The sequence below is a fragment of the Euprymna scolopes genome, chromosome 1 (genome assembly GCF_053919585.1).
Source record: "Euprymna scolopes isolate OS-2025 chromosome 1, ASM5391958v1, whole genome shotgun sequence".
NCBI lineage: Eukaryota > Metazoa > Mollusca > Cephalopoda > Sepiida > Sepiolidae > Euprymna > Euprymna scolopes.
In genome coordinates this window covers 146,024,059-146,045,057 of record NC_136482.1, presented here as the reverse complement: position 1 = coordinate 146,045,057, position 20,999 = coordinate 146,024,059, and the positions used below count along the sequence as shown (strand labels likewise).

At 35.4% G+C, this 20,999-nt stretch overlaps 1 protein-coding gene across 1 annotated transcript in view; it reads right to left on the bottom strand.

The window, feature by feature from the left end:
• LOC145276389 (uncharacterized) overlaps nt 1-20,999 on the bottom strand; it is a 340,530-nt gene that overhangs the window by 19,602 nt on the left and 299,929 nt on the right. Inside the window, exons 2-4 of the mRNA XM_080127738.1 lie at nt 9,759-9,878; nt 5,093-5,167; nt 972-1,133 (exon numbers count right to left, since the gene is read on the bottom strand). Coding sequence (XP_079983864.1) covers nt 972-1,133; nt 5,093-5,167; nt 9,759-9,878 — 357 coding nt within the window. The remainder of the gene's footprint in view (nt 1-971; nt 1,134-5,092; nt 5,168-9,758; nt 9,879-20,999) is intronic.

Genomic DNA, 20,999 nt, shown 5'->3' with positions numbered 1-20,999 from the left:
ACACGAGTACCCCCCTCCCCGCATCGGGTTCGAGCCTACCTCCCTCCAAAAACTTTTTTCGCTGTTTTATATTTTGTTTTTCTTCGTTTTTCAATATTTGTTTTAGAGCCTACGTTCCTACCAAAACCTTTTTTCTTTTTTATCTATCCCCCCACAACACACACACACACACACACACACACACACACACACACACACACACACACACAAACACCCGGGCAACGCCGGGTACCCCCGCTAGTTTATAATAGAAAAGACAGAATGTGTATGTTTTTGTGTGTATATGTGTGTGTATGTGTTTGTATGTCTGCTAATAACTTTCGACACACGCGACGGATCCTGATGAGATCAGTATTGTTTTGATGCCCGACGTCTCGGACGACAAATATCGAAAAATTGGCCGAAAACATTAATTCCTTCATTCTCGACTCGGTCCTTTTTTTACAAGGAGGGGTCGCTTTTTTCATCGACACTTTTGTTTGCCTACCTTTAATTCCAACGCTCGTGACTTCCGATTACGCGATGGACGCATCAGCTAAGATGTTAGGTCTTCTTTTCACCTTCTTATTCTTCTTCATGTTACGGGTTCGAGCCTGCCAGCCTACTACCACTTTTCTTTTTAACACATCTTCCCACCCAAACTACCTACTGTTATTTTGACTTCCCCTCGCTACTACCAGGGTTCCTTATTACACCACCGGGACAAGCCCTGGCAACGCTACGTACCCCCGCTGGTCTTAAAATAAAGCTTCTCATACAATTTTTAGTATTACTTTTCTACACAATATCAAGGCTGCATAAATAAATTACCATCGTATTTGAAAGATTTAACAAAAGTCATTAAATCCAGAAACACATCGTACGTTCCTGAACAGGTGGAATAAAAAATCTGCTAAAAATGCAACAAAAGTTAAAAATAAAGTAAAAAAAAAAAAAAAAAAAAAATGGCAAGAAGTTGAATGTCAATTTACCGGACTCACACCCTCCGGAATCCTCTCTTCCGCCGTGAACCAAATGCGCACCCGTGCTCGCCTTCCCTTTGATGTGTTTACTATTTCCATCAATTTGGCTGCCTCACGGCCACGAATAATGACCACTGGCCTCTCAAGGAGCGTCTGAGATGAACGCCGTAACTGTAGGAGACAAAAAGATCAATTAATAAGAGAAAAGGGGAAAACATTGACTTGAACTATAATATTAAAATGAATTCTTCTTTTCACAAGCCACTGAGTCGATTATTATAGGAGGAACCAGTGGAAATTACATTTTTCTTCTTCATATATATATATATATATGAATGAATCACCCTTATTTTTTATGGTATCTATTTATTTATATTAAATATTATTACGTGCATAAAAGTATACATGCATGTTTCTAGCTTTAAGCTGTCGTCAGCATAGGTTAGAATCGAACTCATGACACCAGTATCCGCAGTCTGATAATGTACAAATGTGCCACGATAGATCACCACTTGAATGCCCGATTTTTTTTGTCGCTTTCAAATTTAAGATTTGTTGTTGCCAAATTCTATGCACGTAATAATAATAATAATGATAATAATAATATAATATATATATATATATATAATTAATATATATATATATATATATATAATTAATATATATATATATATATAATTAATATATATATATATAATTAATATATATATATATAATTAATATATATATATATATATTTTTTTTTTACATGGGTGTCACCACTTATCAAGGCCCAGAGGCCACTCAAGGATAAGGGTTAATAGGTATACATTAGTCATTGTGATTTTAGCATAGTAAACAGTGGGAATTTTGTAACTTGGATTACTTAGGGGGACGATTCAATTAGAACTTGTTCACATTGGACTTTTTCTTAAAATTAATATATATATATATAAAATTAATATATATATATATAAAATTAATATATATATATATAATTAATATATATATATATATATATATATATATATATATATATATATATACAAAATTAATATATATATATATATATATAATTATGTGCGTGTGTCCAAAAGGTCTAATAACATTATGTAGCCAGACTTTGTGAGCACCCTGTAGATTATGTAACCAAACTTTATGGACTTATGTAGTTAGACTTTGGGGACACCCTATAGATTGTATGGCCAGAATTTATGGACACCCTACAGATTATGGAGCAAGATTTTCCTAAGCAATGAAGGAGTTACCTCCCTTTATCGCTTAGGAAAGTGAAAATCAACTACACTTAAATAGTATAAATCATTATTACATCTCTTATTTTTAGCCTTACTTGGTATTGGATCAATACCTTTCCCTTTTAGTAATCTTTATGCTTACTTTTTGTACTTTCGCTGTTATCTGTTTACGAGATTGCTATTTCAAATGTGTCGACTACTCGACTACGACATTCATTAATCGTTCCCTGGAGTTATATACTCGATAGCATTTTGAAATGGTTACCTCATCTGGTTCATATGTCTTTTATAGATAAACTTGGGTTCTTTTCGCCCTGTAAATCATGTTTTCAGTCCGGTTATTCACAATTCCTGCTTCCCAGTTATAATAGAGTAGAGAAAATCCAGCAACGTTTTGTTATATATAGAAATGCTGGAGGATGTTAAGTAATTTGAACGATTATTATTATTTTTAATGTCTAGAAAATATGTATCAATGACGAAAGATATTTTTAGAATAAGAATATTTAACGTAGGAATGTTAAAACAAACAAGAATGTTAGAAGATAAACGATGAAGATAATTTAAGTGATGACATCAGGTGATCTTTATATTATGTGAGTTAATGACGTAATGAGATAGATTTTTGAGAGACGTGCAGTTTGGAGTCAAATGGGAAAAATCGGAGAAGTTAACACAAAAGATATCGTCTCCGCGTTTTGGAAGCTGAAAGGACCGCATAATGTAGAAAATTACAACGTCTTGTAGCCCCGATGGGAATTCAAGCATAAGATTATATGAAATATATAACCTACTGTTGTTTGGCTTCCTTTGAGAGGAGATGAACTTGAATAATGAGATGAGACAAAGGCACAACAAAAAGAGGTATGTTCTTTGCCTGTGCGCAACAACACAGACTGAATGTTAATGAACCGTTTTATTGTATGTAGAACACCCACACATACATACAACAACAGAAGAACATTTTAACCACTAGATGTCACACACACACACACACACACACACACACACACACACACACACACACACACACACTATATATTATATATATATATATATATATATATATATATCAACGTTAAAGGAAGATCAGCTATATAGACCCTGTCTATATAACTGATGTCTATATACCGTCCGGCTATACAACAGTCTCTTGTGAGGGGAAAGAGCTACACAGAACAGAAATAGTCATTCCCACTGAATTGCGATTTTTTTTAACAACTATGTAAAGGAAGGAACATGTTTTGCGAGACGCCATCGAAGCTATGACAGCACTGCTTTTTAACTATGTATTTCTTTTTAAAATATTATTTTCCAATCCAAGGGACGTAATCCCGTATTGATGAATGCAGAGTTACGCCCCTTTTTCAAGATAGCATTCGTATGTACATAATTTTTACCCGGACAAAGTATATTACGTTTCTGAATTTTTTAACGGAGGATTAGTTATTCGTATTATTTGGAATCTTCGGACTACTGCTCTCATCTTGAGTGTTAGTTCCACAACGTTTCGGTCGATGTAACTTCCGACCTTATTGTATCTTATTGAACTTTAAACAGAATTTCGAACGGAACCCTTTATTTACTTCACTCGCTGACGCTGCACTAGTGCTGCAGTGCTGCACTGCAGTGCTGCAATTGCTGCATACTCTCATTCCGTCAGCCATGACTGGATAAAGGTCCTAAGTAATTCGGTCGGTCCCCAACACTGAGAATTGAACCTCCAACCTTCAGAAGAATATCACTTTTACAACTGATTTTTCCAAGTACTCTGCGCCACGGGTCCTTGCTGTAACATCGACTGAAACGTGTAAATGACACTTAAGGTGAGAATAGTAGTTCGATAGATTCAAATAATACAGACAAAGTATGTTCTGGAAAGAATTAAAGGCAATAATCAAGAAAAACTAACGAACTAGAATTAAATATTGATTTTATAAGAAAGCTATCGACAAAGAAACGGTAAGTCGAATGACTTCATTGTATATGAGATGCGATGCGTCCAAGCATTTATGTTAGTGACACGATAAGTTCGCGACGCTCAAGTTTCTTAATTTGCTGATAGTACGTATGTATTCTTCTAAAATCGTCTTGGAGAAAATTTGCGATACTAACCCACTGAACCGTCTCCATGTTGCGTGATTAGGGAGAAAGTTTACTACAAAGTAAGTATTATTATAATTAATATTATTTTTTGAATAAAAGAAAAAACAAATGTACTTGGTCACCTCGGCGCCTTTTATGACTTGCACCCGTTGACCTTTCCACAGATGTTTGTAAAACATGTTAGAACGGGATTGGTCAGGGAGTTGATGGCAACACTCCAAGTATTCTTTGTAAAACACACACACACACACACACACACACACACACACACACACACACACACACACACACACACACACACACACACACACACTGATTAGCTGAAATTTCAAAATTAACGCAATTAACATTTTATTATCTATAGTTTATCAAAATTTATATTTATTTATATATATATATATATATATATATATATATATATATATATATATATATATATATATACACTTAGTTATATTTTGGAAAAAAGGATTCCAGCAGAGTTCTCTATTATAAGGAAAAATTCAAAGATTAGAGCATATTATTTTTATTTTTATTTTCAGAAAGTTTAGATGAGATGAGTCATCGGTACCCTCGGTTTCAAACTTGATAATAACGGGACAGTTTTAGACCCCCATATCAAGCTCTCTAAGAGCTTGATATGGGGATCTAAAACGATCTCTACGAGAGCTTGATATGGGAATCTAAAAATACGTATATATATATATATATATATATATATATATATATATAACCCTAACTATATCCCTCCCCCAAAGAAAAAATGCATGGGTGTGTGAGGTTACTTACCTGGCGTGCAGCTTCGGGATTTTCGGTGATATCAAAGACAATAGCAGAGGCTCCTTTGTCGATGGCCCGTTCCGCCTACAGATAAAGAAACCATTTCAAAATAAATAATAATAACGAAAGACATGTCAAAATAGGAAGGCACACACACACACACACACACACACACACACACACACACACACACACACACACACACACACACACATTTTTCACTTGTTTTGTATTCTCTGCATGACTATTTGTCAGCTAATTATTTTATACTGGATAAAGAATTATGCAATGATTAACCACACTTCAATTGGTCACAAATTGCACTACATTTACACCCCCAAATTCTATAGTATATCTATCTATCTACTTGGGCCTACTCTTATATAAAATGAACTTTATTTATTTATTTATTTTTTATTTATTTGTGTGTGTGTGTGTGTGTGTGTGTGTGTGTGTGTGTGTGTGTGTGTGTGTGTGTGTGTGTGTGTGTGTGAATTCATTCGAAAACAGTGGGGCTAATTTTTATGAAATTCCACACTGCGATGCTTTATGTGCCTGGCCATATTTTTTTAGATAGGTTTTGTATCGGAATGTCTTCGATGAGTATCGATAACTGATAATCGAAATAATCTGATGATAAAAGGAACGGGCGATTTTGACAAAAGTTAACACCTTACACAACCCAACATCACAGTGCATTTTTACACAAGACGAAAGACCTGACATATAAAATCAATTATAGGTTCTTTGATATGACAGGCATGCGTTCGAAAGGAATGTTTCTGTTTAAAGCACAACTGCACCATGAAAACTTCTCTTTTTCATTTTAAACTTAAATGCAAACCATTATCACCGCACAAGAAGTAAAGCCAGGCATATAAAATCAACAGTAGGTTCTTTGATATGATAGGGGCGCGGTCAAAATGAATGTTTCTGTTTAAAGCACAATTAAAGCGTAATACTTGACTTTTACATTTAAAACTTCAATTCAAGAAAAAAATAATTCTATAAAATCAACAGTGAAATGTAGACCACGATGTATTGTGGGCTAAGTTACTCCGTCGAGGCATGTGAAGCTTGCTCCCAATGCACCACGATGGGTCCCCAACTAGAGCAGGCAATCAATCGATTTGATTGAAAAACAACAATGACAAAAAAAATATGGGAGTGTGAAACATTCGTTGATCATCTTTCAATCCCGGGCAACGTCGGATGATCTTCTATTATATAAAAGGAACAACGTGTGTGTGTGTAATGTGTGTATGAGTTCCGTATGGACTAGGAAACGGTTGGGCCGATTTTTCGGAAATTTCACATGAATGTAATTGATGTGCTTGCGAGTGTTTTATATCGGAATACGTCTGATAAGTATCCAAAATCGATAATTGCAAAAATTCGAAAGAAGTCCGATTTTTACCAAAGTTAACACTTTTATACAACCTAACATTACAAGTGAATTTAAAATGTTTTATCACCAAACAAGCAGAAAGGCACAGCCTATAAAATCAACTGTAGATTCTTTTATATGACAGGGGCGTGATCCAACTGAATGTTTCTTTTTAGATCACAATCGAACCATGATACTTGATTTTTGTATGTTTAACTTAAATCCAACTGATTATGTAAAAATAATTTCATAAAATCAACAATTGGTTCTTTGATAAGACAGGGGCGCGTTTGAAATGAATGTTTCTGTTTATAGCACCATTGAACAATGATACTTGACTTTTGTATTTTAAACTTTAAGTGAAGCCATTATTTACAGACAATTTTATAAAATCAGAAGTTGATTCTTTACAGTGCAATGTAGATTATAATGTACTGCAGGGCAGCGTATGAATCTTCCTCCCGGTACACTGCGAGAGAGGAGGGTGGGGCTCTAACTAGAGCATACAATCAATCGATTTGATTAAATATGGTCGATTTCACCGATTTTGATGACAAAAATACGGGAGAGTAGAAGATATTTGATCCTTATTCAATCCCTCTCCCTGCTAGTATGTATATATATATATATATATATATATATATATATATATATATATATATATATATATATATATATATTTCAGAATATGAGAGATTACATAATTATTTCCACAGCCAAACCACGTTGCAGCTCACAAGAGCCATGACAGCCAACAGCCAGCTTAGGTTATAGCTGGTTGGATGACCGCATCCTTTGTCAAGATGAAGTAGCTCTATTCCACAGTCGGATTTCGTCGCGGTTTGCTTCATCTGTGTTAGTTAATAGACTTTTTTGTGTGTGGGGCATTTGCTCAGTTGGCAGAGTGCTTGCCTTGACCGCAAGAGGCTAGGGTTTCGAATATGTCTAACTGATGAGCCCAAATGAAGGCGAAACTAGAGTCTTGGACTTCCGGTTTGTTGGCTGTCATAGATCTTGTGAGCTGCGACGTGGTTTGGCTGGGGAAATAATTATATATAAATATCTATATCAATACACACACGCGCACACGTGTATGTATATATATATAATATATATATATATATATATATATATATATATATATATATATATATATATATATAGTGAATAAATGACAAAAGACTATATTCCAAAGTTCATGATGTGGATCACCTTATAATTTATTCCTTTAATTCAGTTGACATTTACAATTCAGAAGAAATAGCAACAATCAATTCATCAAAAGGAAATAAAGTGCGTTTTGATATGATTAAAATCCGAAAATTGGAAGAGAAACTGTAAATACCTTATAATATGTCTCCATTACGCCATTTTGAATTCCTTCTGATGAGTTAAGGGCATAATGGATTCACTGATTGATATAATAATTAAGTGATTGATTTTGCGCTATGAAACAGATACAGTCAAGAATTGTAAATGTTAACTGAATTAAAGGAATAAGTTATAAGATGGTCAACATCATGAACTTTGGAATATAGTCATTTGTCATTTATTTACTATAATGCTCTGTCATTATATCGAGCTTCTTAAATAGGGATTGGTATATATTATATGAATATATATATGTATATATATATATATATATATAAACTTGGCCTTTGTTCTGTAAGTGCCTGCCCATTGGCTGATTAGGAAGGGAGCGGTGGTAACTAGGAACCTGATTGGCTAACTAAAAATTCAATAGAATATGCGTATATAAAAACGTGAGACTACAACAACTCTTCGCATAAGCCTGCCGAATCCTAGTGTGGATGAAACACGGAATAGTCTGTGTAGCTTAATTGCCATATATATTTTTCTAACTTATATATGAACACCTGAATCTATAATGGTTGATGAAATAAAGGCTACTGTGTAACGCACCGAGGAATGATGGATAACTAAACAGTCCAAAGATTCAATGACATGAATGGATTCCATTGTCATGGGTATGTAATAAAACGCTTGTTTTATTATACTTGATTTTGGTTTAAAACTATTTTATTTTCAACTAGCGGCTGCGCCACGACGGCACACACACCGGTTCCAGCGAGATCTCCAAAGTTAAGTAATGATGAGCCTGACTAATACCAGATGGGTGACCATTTCAGAATACTAGGCGCTGAATGGAGTGGCAGAACAGCACTACCGTCAAAGGAAAAGCTAGGCGCCTCTTCCCCCCCCCGCTAGGCTATTAGAGACCCTTGACCAAGATTGAGTACCCACTTCAGCCCTCCGATCAGGGTAAGGTGAGGTCATGGAAAGCAGGTGCCTGATGTAATACGGAAGCAATCAGGAATAATTCTGTTCATGCTTTCATATCTCGTTGTGCTGGGCAGAAGATTCCTTTGGAAACAATGGTCATGACAATCACCCAGTATAAGCACTGCTCGGACAAAACGAAACTGCAACCTACTGTCTGTATAACTGCAAAGAAAGCTCTAGCAATACGCACAACTTTTTGAGCAAACAGCGTGAATCGGATTGTGAATGATGAGAAACAATGAATTCATGAATGCCTCGAGGAAGATGGATAGATACAGAGTCGCAGCCGTCAACGCCTGAACCAGGAAAAACACCACTTGAACGAGTGCATTTTTGGGTGGCTGATATATTTATGTGACAGTTTCCATTTTTTCCCCACTATCTGGTTTACGTAGAAGGGGCAGAGTAAAATATTAAGATAAAAAAAGTTGAAAGTGACCCTACATCACTATTTAATTTCTTCGCTATGGAGCAAAGTTGACACCAAGTTTGTATTAATGTGGAAAATATCCAGCCTAATCCATCAAAAGGGCATGCAATGTTGTTCTGGAACCAACACGTTGTTGCCTCAGTCGCAAAGGAGACAAAGAATAGAAAAGAACTTCAACTTGCTTTTTCTTTGTAACAACGACATTTATATCCTCATTGTTACAGCCGTGATGTCACCCACGTGATCTCGAACGTTATCTACGTTCCGTGCTCCACATCTCTTTTCTTTTTATAGTCTTTTTTCTTTATTAATGACGCCATTTCACATGCATTTGCATATAGCTATGTTACAGGCACTGAATGTGTGTGTGTGTGTGTGTGTGTGTGTGTGTGGGGAATTAAATTGGTCCGTGAAGAAGGATTCCTCCTCTGACCAAGGACTCTTTGATCCTACCCGAACGTGTTCTTGTACCTAAGGTGGTGAGAAAATCTGCAGGTCAATCATGTCATCTGTTACAACGAAAAAAAAGGGGGGGCGCCTTTGTAAACACTTACCTTTTCGTACATAGACATCATGCAATCTGTCATTTGCGGACCTTCGAGTTTCATGACTCCGACCCAGCGTTCAGGATAACCCATGTAGTCATCATTGTTGCATAATGCCACCGGATGGACCTAGAAAAGATAACGACAAAATATTTGAACGCAGTTCAAATAACTGTTACATAGGAGAGACACAATCAGTCCCTTAGAATAGATTTAATAATCATCAACTTATTATCAAGCAACCCTCCACCCAAAAAAAGAAACCAACAAAACATAATACTACTTCAAAAGAGCATAAAATTTCCACCAAACATAACATGATACACGCGATAACACCAAATGCGTTTTAATATATGTATTCTCGTTTAATTTTACTTCAGTAAAAGTTATAAAAAAATCAAGCGGGCGTCTATCCTAATACTAACACTTGATCTTAATACATAGATATTCGAATATTCAATTAAAATTGTCTTTTATATCCCAAACACTGAGTTAGTAAAAAGTTGAAAACATAATTTTCCTCTCCCCAATTCATTTTTTACCAAATTTCCACTACTAACGATGACTGACATGTTTCCCTTGACCACTGTACACACATTTACTCTTATCCTCGAGCAATGTAATATATATATTTTAAAATTCATATATATATTTTAAAATTCATCATTCAATAAGATAAAAAGCTATAGCAAACATCTAAATGACTATTTTAACCACAGTTCCTGATTTCAAAAAACGAAAAATTAAAAGATTCATCTGCCTTACTTTTAATGCTAGGTTTATTTATGGTGTCTTTTAAATTCAATAAAAACCCTTCAAAATTTGCTGATGAGGAGACCTTGCTTATCAAAAAACTATATATAATTATTGTACATAACTTGATGTATACCACAATAAAAAGCATTGTTTTCCGAAACGATCGTACAGATAATTGATTTTGTTGTTGTTCCTTCTTATGAAACGGATTTTTAATTTAATTATAATTTGATTTTTAAATTTTAAATTATCAATCACATTACTTAATATTGAATTAGCTCTAGGACATTTAACTATCGAGCTTATTATATATCTAAATTACAACGAGCACTTTCTATTTTCTGTATTTTAATTAAACTAGTAATTTCACTGTTACATTAAAATACACTCAGCTCTTTAGACTATTGTTCTAATCTCCTTTAAATTATATATATATATATATATATATATATATATATATATATATATATATATATATATATACACGTATTTTTAGATTCTCATATCAAGCTCTCGTAGAGACCGTTTTAGATCCCCATATCAAGCTCTTAGTTAAGAAGAGTTAAAAACATTTAATTTTACAAAAAGGAAGCACAAATTAAATGGATTGTCCTTGTCTGCGGAGTTTCGAAAGAAATACGTTCCTTCTCATCAGAGGGTAGGAATTAGCAAAATGCGGAATCGGATTTTGCTTGCAAAGTATTCAATGAAACTACAAGTAAGCTATAGATGTTACTTGGTAAAAAATAGTGAAGCAGAGGGAATGAGGGGAAAAAGAAAAAAAGATTTCACGTGAATGGATGGTCGAGTGAAGGGTAGAATATCCAATAACGGTAAAAAGCCAAGAAAAGTTGGTTAAAGTTCCGTATCCACAAGTAAACGTCCAAATGAATCGCGTTACTGGAAGATGTTTCGATGTCATCAAAAAAGCAGAATTCCGTGAAATATTTTACAAATGGGTACAAGGAAAAGAGAGTGAGTTCAATGTATTATTATAAAAAGAAAGATAAATTGTACGTAGAATGAAGAAATGGAGATTTTAAAACACTTCTGCCGAGCCTGAATTTTTTTAAAAACAAATATATATATGAGGTGAGGGGTAGAACTGCCGACTGTCAACACGACGGTTCTAGGTTCGATCCTCGGCTTGGGAGAGGTGCTAATATAGCGGCACTTATGAATTGTGATACAACGAAACAGGACTGTATGCCGATGACTACAAATATATTTTAAAAAGCCCCCCTCTTTGGGTTGAGCACTGTCGTAAATAATCTCACTCGCTACTTCATTTGGCTGAAAAATGCGAAGCTCGCAGTTTGTTTACAAACAAGTGTTTGAGCACTTTACAAGTAGCGAACGGATGTTTATTTAAATAGACATTCGGACAGATTAGTTGCGGCCATCGCTTCCGTGGTCGAGTGGTAGAACTGCCGACTGTCAACACGACGGTTCTAGGTTCGATCCTCGGCTTGGGAGAGGTGCTAGTCTAGCGGCACTGATGAGTTGTGATACAACGAAACAGAACTGTATGTCGATGACTACAAATATATTATGTATATATATATATATATGTATATATATATATATATATATATATATATATATATATATATATCTTTCTTTCTTGTGGTCTTACGATATTCTAGGACAAGAATTCAACTAGTCTGGTTGAGTATCCATCTTCGTACTGTTACTTGAGGTAGCATCACCTAGAGAAAAGCCAGTGTGCGTTAGCCATACCCAGGAGCTCTTATTTGGGATGCGAATACTACGTTATTTCATGGTTTACGTGTAGGGAAAGGTTTCCTCATATCAGGTTGTCCTGACAAACTTCTGTACAGAGAGTCCTTAGACACTCGAAGATATTGTCGGTACTTGTGCAGATTTTGAACCGGACGTATCTAAGCGTCCACTCGACTGTGCTCGGAATATGACGTAAACCGCTGGATTATGCCGAGCGACGCCAATGATCAAATCTTAACAACATTATGAAACAGAAAAATAATAAAATAAAATGGAAATCGTAGAAATAAAAAAAGAGAAAAACAAACAACGATCTACCAATGTTGTGTTATGATTCATTTCATGTTTCAATGCAAACATATTTGTTTGTGTAGGGGGGATTAGTATAACCATTTTTGTTGTATTTTTTGTTTTCAGTTTTGATAGTGTTTAGCAATCAAAAGTTTTTTTTTTTTTTCAAAGCAAATTATGTATTTTTGTTTATCTTTTTAACAGGTTTTTTATTTTTAAAGGTTCAAAGGAGCAAAATGTTATTTTTATATTCAAGTATTTTTTTTTCTTTATTTTTTATAAAAGAAAATTGTCAGAAAAGGTTTATGCATCTCTAGCTATATCCGTCACGTAGGGACCGTCTCTTTGCAATTTTTTGGTGTATCCAATTAATTTCTTATTTTGACAAAAAAAACAAACAAACAAACAAAACAAAACAAAAAAAAAAACAAAAATAAAAACAAAAAAAACACCACCACTATCAACAACAACAACAACAACAACAACAACAAAACACACACAAACAAACAATTACTTCTTCGCTTGTCTAACATTGATAAATTCATAGTGATATTAGTCACCATTCTTTCCATGTTTTTTTTTTTTTATAACTGCATTTGTCCAAATCAGTTTATTTTTCTCTATCTTAAAATATTTATCCGAAAGTCGTCTGCTCGTTGCCGCTGAGCATTGTGATTGGCTAATCGGAGTCTTACGTCAGATTACAGGCGAAGCCAAGCGGTCAACGTCATGTTCCGGGCAAAGCTTAGATACGTCCGGTTCAAAATCTGCACAAGTACCACATTATCTAATATGCATTCCAACAAAATGTTCGTCTATGTGTGCACGCGAATAAAAATACAAACACTGGATTTTAAAACTAAAACCACGCAAATAAGATCTGGAATTCAGCGTGTGTACCCTTTAACATACATGATTTTTACAGACTAAAAAGCACCGAATTTTGTCATGAGAGTTCATTGGTGGAAGGAATTATTTATTCTTAACGTTAATAACAGCCGTGCCTTCATGGCGGGAGAAGAAAGGGGGAGTGACGGTGATTTAGTTGTTAACGACACGAACTGAAAACCTGGGTGTACTAAGTTCGAATCCAGTTCGTGTCACAGGGACACTTTCATCAAACTCACACTTGACCTTGGAAAAGGGCTAAATAAAAATTTCAAGATGGACGCACGTACGATAACATTAACAAAAAGTAGGAGCTTTTTTCTTTGCCATTCGGGAGAACGACGTTACGCGGACTGACACGTATGTTAAATCGAGAAAAGCGTATAAAAAATCATTTGGAAACGGCTCCGTTCAAAGTTGAAAATGTCAAACGTTTCCGTTATATTCAATTAATTTTTTATTTAATAAAGAAGGGATGGCTGCGGGAAATATAAAAATTATACTAGTACTTATCACCTCACAGGCTCGTTTTGTTTATATATCTAAATAAATATATATATCTATAAATGTGAAATTGTGTGTGTGTGTGTCTCTATATTTCCCTACCAAACTACTCTGTCAATTTTCAGTCTACAGACTCGAGATTTGACATAAGATTTGGGGAAATTTTTTAAATCGGTTTTTGGCCAGTAATTTGACTGTCAAGGGGTCAATGTTCAACGATTTGACATTTAAAAACTGTACCAAACTCCTCCGCCAATTTTGGGCGTGAACACTTGAAATTTTAGATGTAGGTTACTTGAACATGGATTAAACTTTTTAATTTGATTTAAACTCAAAGCAATAAATGTTAAGAGGTCAAATTAAAAAAAAATTGACCCTTGCGGTCTCTTCCAAATTACTCAGCCAATTTTAAGTCTAAACATTTGAAATTTTACATAAAGTTTATTTAGACAGGCAGCAAGCGTTTTAGTAAATTTTGGGGCGAAAATTTGTCTGCCAAGAGGTCAAAAGTGAAAAAGTTGACCTTTGCAGACTCTACCAAACTCCTCAGCCAATTTTAGGTCTAAAAATTTGTAGGTTACTTGGACATGAGTCCAAATTTATAATATATGCATACATATGCACATAAAGTTATGAACAGTACAAAGGCCGGAGCAAAGCCGGACTAAACTGCTAGTAGTGAGTGAAAACATATTAAGTAAAGCATATTTGTCACCTTTGATGGAGTGTATGTGCTCTCTCTCTCTCTCTCTCTCTCTCTCTCTCATATGTGTGTGTGTGTGTGTGTGTGTGTGTGTGTGGACAGCACATCCATTCTTGGAAATACCACTAACAAGCAAAAACTTCATACACTGTAATCTCTATTTATTAAAACAACAACAACAACAACAACAACAACAACAACAAAAATTAAGAGCAAATATTAAAATGAATTCCAATATCAGCGATAATATTCTTAAATGACTTTAAAAGTAACATAGAACCCATATATATATATATATATATATATATATATATATATAGTTAATAACATTATTTACTGGAAAAAAAATCACTTCTTTAAATACCATAGCATCTTTACTCTTAATTATCCCTCACGATTGATCTGGACCGATCTGAAAATACTCGGGTAAAGAGACTATGGCAGTTATATCAGCCAGTTCTTACTAGAAACAAGAAGACTAATAAGAAAACTAGAAAGGTACAGCACCAAAATATCTAGACATGAATTGTTTGTTTATTTATTTATTTGTGGACTGATATCCTCATATTTATAGTTGTTGTTTTGGCCAACTATTCCTCTGACCTCCGTCAGGTTGTTAACCGCGACGGAATAGGAATGTTGAGTTTCTCAATTGTATCCCCAGTAACTACTGCCTTCCATAGTTGTTGTCTCACCACATTTTGGCCAACTAATCCTCTGGCCTGCTTTGGGTAGGCTTGAAACCACTATCTTCAGACAATATTCATCTGGAACCGTAGAAATGCATCTAACGCATCTATCCACTGTGCCAAATTGTATTATGGTATTTTTTTTTTTTTTTTTGAATCCTTTGAGATGAGTGAGTTGTATATTTATTTATTTATTTGCGGACTGTTATTCTCATCTCCATGATTGTTTTTTCATGACGTTTCGGCCAACTATTCCTCTGGTGAGATAACAACAACTATGGAAGGCAGTAATTACCGAAGATACAGTTGAAGATTCAGCATTCCGATTCCGTCGCGGTTAACAACCTGACAAAGGCGAGAGAAATAGTTGGCCGAAACGTCGTGAAACAAAACTTATAAAAGATGAGGATAACAGTCCGCAAATAAATAAATAAATGAATAAATAAATATACAAATTACCCATCTCAAAAGAATCCCAATAATAAAATAATATACCATTCTATTTTCTTAATAAAAAGTTGGAGACCTACAAAGACGAGAGTGGTATCATGAAAACAAGCGAGCCTTTGTGCGTCATAATATATTTTTCTACATAGTCACAACCATTCTCAATGCATTTTTTGCCAGCGATAAACAATAGCTGTGTTTGATAGCTGTGATGAACGATAACTATGCGCCTCGAGCGTGCTCTGTCATTCGAACGTCGTTCCAAAAGTAGAAGATTCTATAAAAAAAAAACAAAAAAACTCACTTGAGGAGCTACAAAACGAGAGTGGGACGATTAAAACGAACGACTTTATATGCTCCAGAATGCATTTTTTTGTTATAGGCACCACCATTCTCAATACACTTTTGCTAGGAATTCAATGACGCATCTCTGCTTTTGATGCACATCCATGCCAGGGGTTGCTTTTGTTAAGTGTTGAGACATTATGGTGAAAAAAGATGGCGGCAGTAAATCAAATCGGCGAAGAATCAATGCAGTCACGATTTCGAGTGTGGAGTAATTCCTAGTAACAAAAATGGCGATGAAGAATCAATGAAGTCCTGATCTTGAGTCGTTTCGAGACAAAGGCCGATGGCGAACTGACTGAATCCAAAATTTGACATTTTTTATAACTTTTGAAGCTTCTGATTGGTTGATTTTCATAACTGTGGCTATAAAAACGATTGGTGCGATACCCTCATTAGTCAAAAACATTTTAACAGCTTTCTTTGTGTCTCAAACCGTGAACATCTGCAAGAAAGAGATGAAACTTTCAGGTCTTCATTAGTTCACATACCATAACAATGCAATTATCAACCCCCTCTGATTAACTCGGGCGAAATAAAACAGAAGCAGTAGGAGTTTTAGAGCGCCCTAGTATATATATATATATATATATATATATATATATATATAGTCATCCGCATAAGTACTGTTTCGCTGTTTAACAGCTCATCAGTGCGGCTAGACATATATATAATAATCCAACAATAATTATTCTTTATACTTACAGACAATAGTGTTTCATGCTTACGCATTCATCAGTGTAGGGGTGACAATACCTGCTGTTGAGATTTGAACCCAGTTACGAAGCCATTTTCAAAGTCTTTACTTCAGTGCCAACAAATAATTGTCACGGGAAAGAAGGGAATTAAACACTATTAAACGCCGAAGTCTCAGAAAGAGATGTGAGAGAGAGAGAGAAACACAACACAGGAGTGAGCACAGCCGAGGCCACCGAGATATAATATATCTCGGTAGCCTCACCACAGCCCAATAAAAGAGTAATAAAAATTGAACATTCCAATGAATAGTAGACACTTACACGTCTACACCCCTTGGAAACACTTCAAATGAACTACGAAAATGCTATTTTTATATCTTCAACACATTTTGAAAATAATTTCTGAAGAGGACGCTTCACAGAACGTCTGAAACGCGTTAAGAACGATTTCAATGATTTAAAAACATTATTAGAATGATCTAAACATAATTCTCAATGAAAAACCAAGACACGGAATAATAAAATAATGTTAAAAAAATACACATTGTTGGTGACTACCCCCTTCTTTAAATATATATATATATATATATATATATATATATATATATATATATATATATTAGAGGGAGGGAGGGAGGGAGGGGGACTGGTAAATTAGAGCTATAGAGAGAAGAAAGAAAGATAGAAAGGAAAGCAAGGAAAAGAAGCTGTAAGTGTCTGTTTTGACACCCTTTGTCCTTTTTGTTTATCTCGGCTCCTTGGTTTGTTATTGTACCGGGTGAGGTTTCAGCATATGTTATCTTTGTGGGAGACCATGCATCTTTCGATTTTTCTGTCATCGCCTTTGGGAAGACCTGCATAAAAAAGCAGTTCGCGCCCTGCTTCATCTGGGAAATGTGTTCATTTTTCAAGTTGTCATATTTGTATAACCCCTGTCATTTGTTTACATGTCATAGATTTGGATACAATATACACGTGCAATATATATATATATATATATATATATATATATATATATATATATATATATATATATATATATATATATATATATATAAATGCAACTTTGTCTCTGTGTGTCTGTGTGAGTTCGTTTCTTAAAGACTCCGACACGGCTGAACAGATTTTCTTTAAAATTTACAGAACTGTATAAGTCTGGGAGTGATCTTAGTTAAGTTTTGTCTCAGAATACCGCCGATAATTACCAATAATCGAAACCATTATTTTAATTTATCTATCATCGGTAAAACCATTTTCCCATGTCGTCGCTTAGCAACAATGATAGAACAACGGGCCGTGACAATTCTACCGTGGGTAAGTTGATAGCGTGTTTTTTTTTTTTTTTTTTTTTTGCATGACGTGGTCTGTAGGTTTAAACTCCGCATTTCTTAATTTTTTTTTTTGGCATTAACTGTAAAGAATTTTATAAGACTTGAAAATGTGCGCGTTTTTTTTAAATTTTTATTTTTGCATGACGTGGTCTGTAGGTTCAAACCCCACACATAAATTTTTTAATGTTTTTTTTTCCGTTAACTGGAAAGAAGTTTCTATAAAATAATTTTATAAAAGAAACAGTAGGTGCTCTAAAGTGCGATGCAGAATAACATATATTTTGGACTGCATGGGAACATGTGAAGCTTCCTCCCAGGCGATTTTATGGATTTCGATTTCGATGACAGTAAATATATAGGAGTGTGAAATATTCGTTGATCATAATTCAATTCCGGACAACGTCGGATCTCCCTGCTAGTATATATATATATATATTGTTATAGATGACCAACTCGACGTTATACATTTTCTCCCTGTTGGCTAGTAATAGGCTAAATATTAATATTTGTTTTGAACTGAGCGAGAGTCTACTAATTCATTCTTTTTTTAAAACCTAAAATTAAGGAATTCTCTTCCATTGACCGAGAACAGAAGTGAAGTATAGCAGCAGAACAGATAATACACTGTGATCCGGTCTCGAAAGCCAAGGATTCAACCGGCAGATATTTCATCAGCCAAGAGGTGAAGAAAGAGATTTCGTCAATTCAACGAAAAGTTTTTTTAAAACTTACATCGTGCGGTCCGTGTTCACATTGAATAATTGTAAAAAAATACGAGGGGCATGCAATAAGTAATGCCCCTGACCCACTTCCAGTTGTCTGATCTAGCTGAAATTTTGCATGTGCAATGATTTATATCTCTACGGGTTATGTGGCAAATTACAGCTTTGAACTAATTGTGGTTTCTGTTTTACAGGTGTTTGAACTGAGTCAGGTGTGAAATGGAGCCTGTTAAATGTCGAGCAGTGATCCGGTTTTTGTATTTGAAAGGAGGCACACCACAGGAGACTTTTGATGAAATGAAAGAAACTTATGGTGATAATGCCCCATCATATGACCTTGTAAAACGCCGGCATCGTGAATTCAAACATGGCCGAAAGTCTGTGGAAACAGCTCCCAGACCTGGTCGCCCCCATCTGCCACTGATGAGGCATCTGTCCGTCAAGTTAAGGCTGCCATTTTGGAAGATCGGTGCATTCGATAAATAGCCCAATATGTCAAAATTAGTACAGGGTCTGTGTAAACTATCATTCATAACCATTTGCATATGCATAAGGTGTCTGCCAGATGGATTCCCAGGTTGCTCACACCATTCCAGAAGCGAGAACGCGTCGAGTGCTTGAAGATGAATTTGGAGATGTGCCAATAAGATGAGTCAAAGTTTTTCAAAAGACTGATTACACAGAATGAAATCTGGGTCCATCACTATGATCCAGAGGCCAAAGCCCAGTCAATGCAGTGGAAGCACTTGGACTCACCACCTCCAAAGAAGGCAAGGGTGCAGCCCTCCGCTGGCAAGGTCATGCTCACAGTCTTCTGGGACCAGGACGGAATAGTGATGACAGATTTCCTGGCAAAGGGTACCACAATTACAGGATCCTATTATGCTTCGCTTTTGAGGAAATTAAGGGAAGCTATCAAAATTAAGAGGCGAGGCAAAATCAGCAAAGGTATCCTCCTTCAATAGGACAACACTCCGATCCACAACTCGCATGTCGCCAGATCAGAATCACGGGCGTGTGGTTATGAAATCCTTCCCCATTCTCCTTAGTCTTCTGACCTTGCACCCTCTGACATTCACCTCTTCTCAGCCATGAAATTGTTTCCCAGATGATGCAGCCTTGATTTCTGAAGTCACGTCGTGGTTGGAAGACTAATAACTGTGCCAAATTTCGTTGCTCTACTGCTATAGGAAGTGGGTCAGGGGCATTACTTATTGCACGCCCCTCGTATGTTTACTTATTTCTAATTCTGATAAAAACACAGCTTATATTAATACGAGGGGCGTTCCAAAAACCATGCCTCCTATTAAAAAAAAAAAAAAAATTGCGTCTGACAATGTCTATGACAAAGGTTGCTTTCTTAAAGTTCCATACCGTCAATAATTGTAACAAAGAAATGAAATTTTCAGGTTATGAATGCATAAGTGCAGTTGTCATAACTATGCAATTTGAAATTTGGTCGAAATAAAAAAAAATAGGAGGCATTACTTTTGGAACGTCTCTCGTAGTTTGTGAGAAAAAGTGTAAAGTTTCGTTATAACAATACTTGTCCAAATGAGTCATTCAACGATGTCCCCAAGAAAGAGACATCAGCTCGTATTGCACAAAGCTTTTTTTTAATATTTCGAGTTCGCTGAATGATTCAGTCATGAAACTTGGAAAAGAGGATCCAGATTTTTAAACATTATTGCGTGGTCTGATGAGATCAGTTCCTAGTTGAATAGTAGTCTCAATTGTGATAATAGCGTGGCTAGTAATCCGAAGATAACCCTCCCACCAGATTCTCTCTCTCTCTCTCTCCCCCTCTCTGTTTCTCTGCCGTGCTAGAAAGTTACTTACACATGCGAGTATCCTGTACCTCTACAAGGCCAAAATTCGCCCAGAGTATTGTTGCCACATTTAGCCTGGTACATCTGCTACTAGTCTCTCACTCTTAGGCAGGCTTCAGAAGAGAGACGCCAAACTTATAGATCTCTCTTTGTCAGCTAGGCTTCAATCTCTTTCTCATCGACGAAATGTTGTATCTCTCTGCTTGTTTTACAAGTATTTTAATGGAAGATGCTCCCACGAACTACAAGCCCTTGTACCATCTCAATGTAAATACCCTCACAACCCCGAACAAGCAGCAAAATC